Source organism: Dendrobium catenatum, unplaced genomic scaffold (assembly GCF_001605985.2).
Source record: "Dendrobium catenatum unplaced genomic scaffold, ASM160598v2 fragScaff_scaffold_923, whole genome shotgun sequence".
NCBI lineage: Eukaryota > Viridiplantae > Streptophyta > Magnoliopsida > Asparagales > Orchidaceae > Dendrobium > Dendrobium catenatum.
This window is the reverse complement of record NW_021319385.1, coordinates 736704-748251: the sequence shown is the minus strand read 5'-3', so window position 1 is coordinate 748251 and position 11548 is coordinate 736704. Positions and strand designations below refer to the sequence as shown.

General features: G+C 33.6%; 1 protein-coding gene across 1 annotated transcript; it reads right to left on the bottom strand.

The window, feature by feature from the left end:
• Nucleotides 1–5458: 5458 nt before the first annotated feature.
• Nucleotides 5459–7490, bottom strand: LOC110093301 (palmitoyl-acyl carrier protein thioesterase, chloroplastic-like). Its single transcript, XM_028697409.1, has 5 exons — nt 7381–7490; nt 6579–6692; nt 6313–6484; nt 6131–6199; nt 5459–5692 (listed from the first exon to the last, which is right to left on the bottom strand). Exons 1-5 carry the CDS (start codon nt 7488–7490, stop codon nt 5459–5461), a joined length of 699 nt encoding a protein of 232 aa, XP_028553242.1.
• Nucleotides 7491–11548: the final 4058 nt, after the last annotated feature.

Genomic DNA, 11548 nt, shown 5'->3' with positions numbered 1-11548 from the left:
TGAAATTACTAGATGGACAAGAGGGGGGTGAATTGTGAAAATTTTAATGTAATAATTAAAATCTAAGTAGGAGTTCTTTTTTTTTGATGTTTTTAAATTTTTAACATGAAAATTTAAACTACTACGAAGGCAAACAATTGTATTCAATATGCAATAATAGAATCCTTTTTCTTTCACAAGTTTTCACCAAGCAAGTATTATGAAAATAAAATGCACGCAAGAATAAAAAGCGATAAGGAAAAAATACACCGGAATTTTTATAGTGGCTTGGTCAACCATGACCTACGTCCACTCCCCGGAGTCCTCCGCTCCGAGAATTTCACTACAAACTATAGCTCTCCTTTTACCCCCCTCGGCAAGGCCGAGAAGCCCTTACAATACTTCCTTTCAATAACCCGACGTGGCGGAGTGCCAAGAGGTGTTTTCACCCTCCTGGTGATGGCACAGAACCTTCTCGTTTTTCTCCCTCCTGGAGAAGGTAGAGTACCTTGAGGTCACAGATGTAGAAGAATCTCCTCTTTAGAGAGCCTACCTCAAGTTCTTCCCGGCCACAAGAGGAGCAAGATGCAGCAAGATCGGAGCAACCGTGTGATCTCCCTCACACCACTTCTCCATCACCAAGCTCACCTTCTCCTTCCTCTCTCAACCCCTCAAAACTTCTCAAGAGCTATCTCCCAAGGATTTCCTCTATAATCATGTTTTCCTCCTCTTTCTCCCTCAAAACATAACAATTTGACACATAAAACGGGCTCCAAAATTCCTGAAATTTTCAAAGTAGCCGTTACAATCGTATAGTACGATTTTTCATCGTATAGTACGATATGTATAAATAAGCTTTATCCTGGTACAAAGTTGTACGAATAGTTCAAAATTTAATCATACGGTACGATATTAAATCGTATAGTACGATCCTCAACACTACTGCTAGTACAAGATGATAGCCGGGACGATCAAATGTCGTCTCTGTTCATCATATGGTACGATACACATCATACAATACAAATGGTGAAAATCAAGGCATCGTCCAGGATGAATTCCGGGATGATCAAATGTCATCTATGTTCATCATATGGTACGATAGATATTGTACAGTACGATGAGACAAAAATAAGTGATCGTCTAGTACGATCTTCGGGACGATCTGAATTCATCTCTATTCATCGTATTGTATGAATTTGTTCATACAGTATGATTTTTAATTTGTAATTAAGCCTTGATTTCTTGCACTAATCACGGGTTAAATTAAGTAAGTATTTAAAATAGAGAGTACAATATGAATGTCTTCGTACAGTACGAACGACGCAGAATAACTTACTTAAGTTAATGTGACGATTAGGGTTTTGAATTTGAAACACATCGTATAGTATGATAGTATTCGTACCGTACGATTTGTTCACAGAACACGTTTATAATATAATATCGTACAATACAAAATAACTTTGTACAGTACAATTAACAGATAATGAAAAACTATATTTTTTACTTTTAAAAATCCTCTCCCCCCTGTATGTGTGCATGATTGCTCAGACTCACCTGCATTTTGTGGCCAGACTCAAGAAAATAAAAAATAAAATAAATAAAAAATTATATTGTCAGACTCATACTTCTAATCTAACTAGTCTTGAGTCTTCCCATTGTCCTGAGTGGCTTGTGATCTTCCTGAAATGTTAGTACTCACAGACAATAGCAAACAATAAATGATATTCAATGAAGAGTAGTTCAGGCGACATCATTTGTCATCATAAAAATCTCAAACTTAGGGTCATGGGTCTCAACAGACCTCCATAGAGATAAAGCTACACGTTAATAAGTTAGGTGGTATATCCAAATCTATAGGCAAGGAGGGACCTAAATAAGGAGTTAAGACAATATGTTATGGACTTGGTCAGATTCCATTTACATCCTTCTAGTCATTTATATTTCAATGTTATTTAAGAAACTTTTTTTTTTGTTATGAGTTGAAGAATTTTTTTTTCCTAAGGAGCCTAGTGAAAATAATTCAGGCAAAGCACACACAAAAAGAAAACCCAGAAAAATAATGATATTTTAAAGTCACATTCAAAGTAAATAAATCATTCATCCAACCACAATAAAGTAAATGAATAAAAGTAAAAAAAGCAAAGTCCATTGTGGAAAATGTCAGTTTATGATAACTTAATTTATAAACTTTATTTATAATTCAAATTCTACTCCTAGAATGACGTAGGTCATATACAGTGATATTTTTTAAATTCATGAGCAGTCGATCAATTATTGAGTCATAGATTTTATTGACTTTAAGTGTTTTTTTAGCAATCATACATAAAAGGAGAAAGGTTTCTCACCCATTTTTGGGAGTAGAAGGAGAGAGTTAGTGGAATATTTGAGTAGATGAGTCGGTAACATAGGTCAAGTTGACCAAACAACAAAAAATTTGGTTTGTCATTCTTACTTAGTTTTTTTTTTTGCATTTATTTCCTATAATTTCTTTAGTTTTATGCTCTATTTTGAAATAAGTGTTAGAGATCATTTTTTAAATCAAAGAGAAAAATATTTCAATTTGTGTTAATGTTTTGCATTTTTTATCTTAATGAAAAAAGTTTCAAAAGCAAAAGAAAAAAAACATCATAGAAATGGAGTGCATACATACAAATAAAGCATTAACAAATAACATAGGAGACCACATATCCTTAATTAAGTGAAAGGATAAGCCACTCAGTGATGACACATGGCTTACTAGGGTTGATTTGGAGAAGATTGTGCCTGATGGTGTAGAAGATTACCTAGACTTCAACTCTTTGGAGAAGAGTTCTTTCATGTCCAGAGGAAGTAATGTAGCTCAAGAAGTCCCTATAATGAGACATGTACTAATCATAACGAGCCAAAGCAAGAAGATTCCCACCACACATGATTAACTAGCTTTCGAGTTTATGTGTATGTGTTGTATGAGACATAAGTGCTTATAATATTAAGTTTAGAACATTGAAGAAAAGAAAAATTTGGTATTTATAATTTAATTTTCAAAGTTATTATGGTAAATGTTATATAAAATCCTTAGATGATGATTATTTATTAAATAAATAATTAATTTAATAATTTTCATATGAAGCAGCAATGACCATTGATTTGAAATGGTGGTTAAGGGTGATTACACATTAGTAACTACTTTCTCCTTCTCCATCTACATCTCTTTCTCTTTGCTTTGAGTTTCAAATTGATATAAGACTATTATAAATACTTATTTGATGAAATATGAAAGGATTGATATCATTTCATAAGAAATTTAAAGTTTTTATCTTAGGTGAAATAGGTTTGGTGGCTGAATTCCAAAAAATGCTTGCATGATCACAATCACAATCATTATTACTTTGATGAGTAGTTTAATTTTTACATGCACTTACTCCACTTAAAAAAAAAAAAAAACTATATTCATATCCAATTATCCATCCACTAAACTTTTGAGAAATTCTCCACATTTTAATTGCCCTAAAAATAATCTGAAATCTCGCTAGAACCACTTGGCCAAAGGTGGTTTTCATGCTACCTTGTCATGTTATACAAACTTCTACAAGCATTTAAGCCTCTTAAAAATCCACCATAAACTCTAGAAATAAGTTGTAAACATTCCTCTACCATGTTGTACTATCCTAGGCCTCTAGTTCCACCCATTAAACCATAATTCCAAGTTACTGTTGTCAAGTTTAGCCTATTAATCTTACTTGTTGTCCATATAGTCACCACCCACCAACATCCCCATTTCAATCAATCAATCCTCACATCATACTTGATCAATACATTTATATAGATCCTTTATACAATCAATTCAATTAATTGGGAGTTATCTAATCAAGGGCTTCATAGGTTTATGCCCTTAGTGTTATAGATAGTACAATTTTTGCAATTTTTGCACATTTTATGTTCTAGTAATAAGGTCCTCTTTATAGTGAAAATGGTGACCAAGAAGAATACTTTTATATTGTCAGCTTGGGAGATCTTATCTTCTAATCCTTTCCCATCATTTATATTGAAGAGGGTGTGATCACATTCGATCGCATCAACTTTCCTACTATGCTTTTTATGTGGAACCCCACATTTGAGGAGGTATCTACTAAGTTCCCTCCCAAGAAGAAGAGGAAATAAGCTTATAATAATGCCTTAAAAGTGGGTTCTAGTGATGACATTATATTTCTCATTAGGAAGAGGCCAACATCTGATGGCAAGCCTTTCTAAAATTTCATAATTATAACTAGGCTCTCTAGTGGTCTTTAGTCTTTTATAGACTATTAGTTCCACTTACAGCTCCACCATTTATTACACCAACTATTTTACCTTATGTTTATTCTTCCTCTATTATGCTACTCATTGTTTCATTAAAGAAGCATGTCTAAGATTTAATTTAGAACCAATGCATTGTAACTAAAAAATACAAAATAATTAATAAACTTTCTTTAACCTCAGTTTAATTCCTTAAAATATTTATATTAGTACATTAATTATCCATATAAACATCATAAGCATTGGAAAATAAAAAAATCACAAAAAAAGGGTAAGGTTTGGAGGAGGCCAACTATGTGATCTAAAATTTTTCTTTCATTTCTTCATATTGTTCTGAAGTTCTATCATTCTTCTACTTCATAAAAATTCACTCTTAAATTACGAAGAATGCATTAAATTAAGAAAGAAAGGTCATTTATATCTTCATTCTTATCACTAACAAATATAAATCTGCATCATAAAAAAATAAAAATCCACATAATCCCAAGTCATATGTGATCATTTTTTTATGATAATAAATATATAATTATATGTACTATTGTATATATGAAGTGATTTCAAGATTGAATGTTTACACAAATATTGGTACAAAATGGATGAAAATAACAAGTTAAAGGCCAAGGGACCTAAGAGCAAGTACACGTGAACATCAAAAAGAGATCTAATGAAGTACAATAAATCATTTAAAGGATAATAGAGTCAAGAGTAGGTTCAAATTTGTATTTGCAAAATGATTGCTCCACTGACTTAAACTCCCCTTGTGAAATCCTTCAAAAAGATAGTGCAAATTATTCAAAAAATATTTTAGTATTGCAAATTATATGAAAATTAGTTAGACAAATTTGAAGAGCCAGATTTGACTAAAAATCATATGATTTAATGCACTTAAATCATATGTAAATCAAGTTCTTTCTCAAACAGAAGAGCCAGATTTGACCGAAAGATTTACATGGGAATACAAAGCTTATGATTTCTCAAGATAAGAAACAATTGTAAACTGGTAATATATTAATTGAAGCACTATAGACAAAGATACCACAAGAACACCAAACCTCCAATTTATTGTAATTGCACACTAGAGGCCGAGGCAAAGACCATCGTTTGAGCTTTAAAACAGGGACAAGAAATTAGCTATCTTTATTTTATTATTAAAATTAATACATTTATCTTTCAAGTGCCTAAATCTTGGAGTTAGGGATGTTGCTCAAGTCAGTGGAGCAACGCTTTGTCTCCAAGTAGTTAGTCCTTTCACAAGAGTAGGTCCACTTTTGAGTTGGAGCAGATGCCTACACATAATGTTAGATTCAGATGAGGAATTGGAGCTTACAGAGGAGAGAGCAGTGAGGGATTGCAATACATCGCCTATCCTACACTCCTTTCTAAACTCAAGGACCATGCTGGACATCTCATGTGTCTCCAACATAGACATTGGAATGCCCTGCAAAATCAAAGTTGAAAGAAAAGAGTAAGGCCTTCCCATTTTCTTGTTAACAAAATTAAATAGGCTGTGCAAAAATATTTGTTAAGCATAAAATTAACATCTAATGTGGCCACTTAGAATAAAAATGAATGATTAATAAGAATTCAAAAAAGACTAAATTAAGACAAAAAAAGAATGATACAGCTTTTCTGAAATGACAAGATATGATGTGAAAATCTCTCTATTTATGAGCCCTTATTCAGAAGACAATCATAACAACAGATTGACAACAGCGGAATGGTAACAACCTAACAACTAAAGAATAGGCATTAATAAGAGATAAATTAGATTCATTATTTGCTTAAATATTATCTCTCTTCATGCCTTTTATTTATTATTTTCCTAAAAGAGCAAGAAGAAGGGGAAAATGTTAACGAAGCTAATCATTTATTTTACCTCAAAAACCCACCGAATGTACTTGGCATTGTTCACGTGCATATTATAATCTAAATCAGCCCACTGAGGCTGTCAAACAAATTGAAGTTATAAAACAATATAGTAGAAAGAATGTTAAGAGGGAAAATATATAAATAAATAAGAAATTAAGACCAAACATATTTATCCAATCTAGAACTTACATTTAAGCCATCTATGATGTAATCTGCAGTCTCAATATTTAGTTTAGGGAACTTTCTGCTATCCTCATTCAAAATAAAAGTAGTCTCTTTGTAGTGTGGTTCTAATTCTACTTTTATTTCATCAGGTATCTTTGAAAGTTTACGTGTGGTTTTGTCCATTAGTGCCAAAATACTGAAGAAATCATAATTAGCATAATCAGTTTAACAAGCGATATATTTCATTTGGCTTGAAGAGAAAGTTTTGACATGCATGATCAACGGCTAACCTCGTAGCTCGAATCATACTTTGACCTGTTTTGAGATTGCGTATATGCCAATCACGAGCCATACTCAATTTTGTATGATGTCTGAACCATGTATTTACTTCAAGAACATCACCCCTGCATAAAAAAAAATAATAACAAAAAAAAAAAAGATAAAATTTTTTATGAAGAAACTTTAATGTGTTAATTTATTTATCATAAATTTGTTAAACCAAGTCTCCAAGTCAGCTTTTCATGTTCAAGAAGCATTGTACTTTTTCCTACAAGTACAACTCTTTGATTTGCTCTCTGTAATTTCTAAGTCTATTTATATCTTTGTACTCTTTCCTCTCAATATTGAATACAATTTATTTTCTTCTCTTATTCTCTGTCATCTTCTCTTCTTCTCGTCGTCTTCTTGTTGCTTGCGTTCTCATGGTATCAGAGAGTTAACATACTTGTGTGTCTCTCCTTTTTTGTCACCATGGATTCCTCATCCACTTCGATAGCTGCCGCTTAAGAAATCCCTCCTGCTCTACTTTGTCTTTTGCAACCTCAACTATCCCACCCCAACAAAAATTTATAGCGAGTACCATCAAAAATATTATCTCTATCCATCTCAACTCCAACAACTATCTCGTCTGGAGGTCTCAAGTCTTCAAGATTTTTTATGCAAATGGTTTTGATGGATTTCTTGACGGTAGTTGTATTTTCCCTCTCTCAATGTCTTTGACCGAATCAAGTTCCTACTCATATCAAACTTGGGTTCTTCTTGATCAACACCTTTCAACCGCCCTCTACTCTGTCATCTCCCTCAACATGTTACCTTATGTTCTTTATTTTGATCATTGTGCCAAGATCCGGGATACTTTGGCCCAGTATCTTTAGTCCACTACTTGATCCCATATCATTCAACTGAAGAATGAACTTCACCATATTTTCCATGAAAGATCAAAATATGACACAATATCTACTTAGCATACAATCTAAAGTTGATGCTATTGCCTCAACCATAATCCTTTTGACCCAGAAGATAGGGAACAAGAGAAGAAAATAAACGGTATTTTATATTGAGAGGAAAGAGTATAGAGATATAAATAGACTTAGAAATTATAGATAGCAAATCAAAGAGGTGCACGTATAGGAAAAAGTACAATGCTTCTTGAAAATGAAAAGATAATGTGGAGACATGGTTTAATGGGCACCTCAATTGGTTAAGCTAAAGATGTAACCAATTTGTTTTCAAGTTATTTAAATCGTGATATGGAGAGAGGCTTGGTAAAGATATTGGCGACTTGGTCTCTGGTGGATATGTGATGAACTGTGATAACTTTATCTTTGATGCATTTCCTGATAAAATGCTAGTTGACTTTAATGTGCATAGTTCGAGCGTGAAAGACATGATTGTTTGCTAAGGCAATGGTAGACATATTGTCACAGTATAGAGGAGTGGAGGCCATATGAGAACAGTTGAAGTCTTGAAGTAAATGACAAGGCCAGATAACTTTAGACAACAGTAGTTGCAGCGACAGCGTGATATTCGGCTTCGATGGAGGATCTGGTGACCACATTTTTTTTCTTAATGCTCTAAGAGATTAGTGAGGATCCAATGTAGTTGTAACTACATTTGCCAAATATAGAATTTCGATCAGTTAAATCATCAGCCCAGTCTGAATCTGCATAGGATCTAAGAAGAAGAGAGTTATGAAAGAGAGGTAAACCAGTATGGGAAGGCATTTGAGTGCTTCAAAGCGACTAATTTGAGGTTCTGCTTATGTTGGCATATTTTGTTAACATCAAACGAGATATCAGGCTTGGTGAGAGCTAGATATTATAACGAGCCTGTTATTTGATAAAAGAATGTGGATTGGAAAAAGCTGACGAGTTAGCTGTGGTGGAAAGTGGTTTAAGTTAGGATGTCATAGAAAAAGGTTTACAGGTGATCATTCTGGCTTTGGAAAGAATAGATTTAACAAAAGTTTCTTGATTTAGACGGAGACCATAAGAAGTATTAACCACTTTAATGCCGAGAAATTGAGATATGGATCCAAGGTTGTGCATTTTGAATTTAGTATTGAGATTATGAAGATTATCGTTGATAGCCTCTTACTGCGAGGAGTTTTCCATCAAAGTAAACTAAAAAGTAAAGAGAAACATTGGACTTGCTATAGATGAGAAGGGAAGGATTGACAGAGCTAAACTTGAATATGAGAGTTTGAAGATAACTAGATAGAGTGGCAAACCAATAGCGAGGTGATTATTTTAGGCTGCATTTTGAATTTCATGTAGACAGAGTGAGAAAGGTGACCATGAAGAAAGGCATTAGAGACATCGAGTTTGTGTATGGGCCAGCTATGATGAAGATCAATAACAAGGAGAACACAAACAATGGGCATTTGGGCAATAGGGCTAAAGGTGTTAGTATAATCAATGTTGTAATCCTGGTTACGGGATAGTATCATCAGATAAAAATTTAGTGCGAAATGTCCAGTGACAGCCAAGGATATTTTGGAGGGGTGAGGTGGAACAAGTTCCCAAGTACCTTGAGATCGGAGAGCTTGGAATTCTTCATACATGGCCTTCCGCCAATGTTCAAATTTACTAGCATCAGCATAGGTAGTGGGATCGATAGACTGGTTTTGATGAAGGAGATTAAAGAAGGTTTTGGGTTTAAGATGTCCTGTTTTAGAATAAGTACGTTTGCATATGGTGAGTAGTTGGTTTAACAGTTGGAGAATGAATGGTGTTTTAGAGGAAAGTGGGGGACGGGGGATTATATATGTAGATAGGTGTTGAAGAGAATTGAGCTTGGGATGAGATAGTGGCATCAGAAATGTCCTGAGAGGAGGAAGGATTAGAGGTGGAATTTGAATGTCCTACTCTAGGAACAAGGAGTAAATGTGGCATACACTATGATGACCGTGAGGTAGAAGCAGGATCGGTGGGCTGATGAGATTGATTATATAAAAAATTGCTTCATTGAAGATAACATGTATAGATGTGTATATTTGTACCATGGTAGGATTAAGACATTTGTAACCTTTTTAAGCTTGAGCATAGTAAATAAAGACACAAGGAAGAGAGAAAGGTGATAATTTGGAGTTAGTATAGGGATGAAGCCAAGGGTAGCAAAGACATCAAGAGATTTTAAGATGAGAGTTAGATGGGGCTTTATGATAAAGTTTAGTATAGGGACTGATATTTTCAAGAACAGGTGAGGGTAATCTATTTATAAGGTAGACGGTAGTATGTAAAGCATCAACCCAAAGAGAGGAAGAAAGGCTAGCTTCAATTAGAAGACTGCGAATAGTTTCTAATATATGTCGGTGTTTGCATTCAACGACACCATTTTGTGCTGGGTATAAGGACAAAAGTAATGATGTGTAATGCCCCAATGAGTACACAAAGATTTGAATTGGTTATTAATTAATTCTCCACCTCTATCTGAGTGAAAAAATTTTAATGCATTTGTTGAATTGACGAGCAATCCTTTTATTGAACTCGACAAATTTAGATATTATTTCAGATTTCTTAATTAAAGGATAAACCCAGCAGAACATAGAGTAATCATCAATAAATCAAATATAGTAACGATAACCTTGCTTGGTTGTGGTGGGAGAAGGTCCCCAAACATCTGAATGAACTAACTCAAAAATATATGTGAAGAATTTTGAGATCTAAAGAACGATAAATGATGGCTTTTAGTTACATGAATTACAATTGTAAGAACACTATAACCTTTAGAAAGAAACATTTAGAATAGGTTCTTAGAGACATGAAAGCCGACACGGTGAATTTCATTCCCAAAAAAATGACAATGTCTAAGGAGCATTCATAATGGTAATGCCTTGGTTTGTTTCAATAGGCAAATTAGAATTAAATTTTGCTTGACAAGATAGATGACATGTCAAATAAAATAGCTTTAAAATAAATTACAAAATTATAAGAATAAAAAACAGTATTGAAAGGACTTGCCATGAAGGATAATGTTCCACATGAACATGCATTTTAAGTAGGACAAATGTGAGGTCTCCTCTATGTATCTTTGGGTATGAATGAACAGAATCATCAAATAACCCAAGGAATTTGAAATGGTTAATACATGTTTCCTGCAAGGGCAAAATAGAGTCAGAACTCGAAGATGCTAAAATTAATTAATGAAAATCTTAGGCTATAAAAATTTTAGACCTGTAAAAGGTTCATTATTGTCGCAAGGGATGCTTTTCCAGTAGCATCAATCTCATATATTTTGATAGAGTTTCTCTGCATGTAAATATTATCAATTATTTGTTCATGACTAAATGAATCAGCGAACAGGTCAGCTCTCCTAGGCTTCCAATCCAGTACGTTTCTTTGTTTCCCTATTGTTACTTTTATATTTATTAGAGTCGCAAGGAGCCACCTCCAATAGGTAAAGTTGAGAACATCCTTTTGTGATTCTGAAGGTGCATCCTCCTCAATTTTTGCTAACTCACTCTTAAAGCTAAAAGTAACAGTATTGGCCTTTTTGACATATCCTTTGATTTGAAAAGCCTTAGCAGCAGAACATGCAAATTTAGCTTTCACTCCACTGGTAAAAGCAAATGAAACATTAAAGGAACCAGTCCACGAGGAAGAAATTGGTTGTGAGGATGATAGAATTGAGAAGATGGTTGGGAAAGCAGTTGAAGCAGTCATGATTGTGCTACTTCCACACCTCAAAGAAGCTGTAACCAGGTGTTAGTATAGTAATGAATTATATATGAGCTAAGTTAATAGAATGCAAGAAATTTCAAAAAGCAGTTTGAGTGTAAGATATAAAATTTGTTCCATTCTAATAAAATTATGAGGTTTTAAAACAACTTTATATCTAAAGTAGGTCATGTCTATCAATTAAAGTGTTTATCTCTAAGAACAAATTGTAGCTTCTTATACTTTTCCAGAATATTGTAAATTAAATTCATCCGAGGGATCACCTGGTTGGTTGTACAAGAAAAATAGAATTTAGAAAGTGA

Coding starts and splice junctions, on each gene's coding strand:
- LOC110093301 (XM_028697409.1), bottom strand. CDS start 7,490: ATGGTGAAGTTCATTCTTCAGTTGAATGATATGGGATCAAGTAGTGGA. Junction 6,200..6,312: donor ACATCATAGATGGCTTAAAT/GTAAGTTCTAGA, acceptor TTTGTTTGACAG/CCTCAGTGGGCTGATTTAGA. Junction 5,693..6,130: donor ACATTCGGTGGGTTTTTGAG/GTAAAATAAATG, acceptor TTGATTTTGCAG/GGCATTCCAATGTCTATGTT.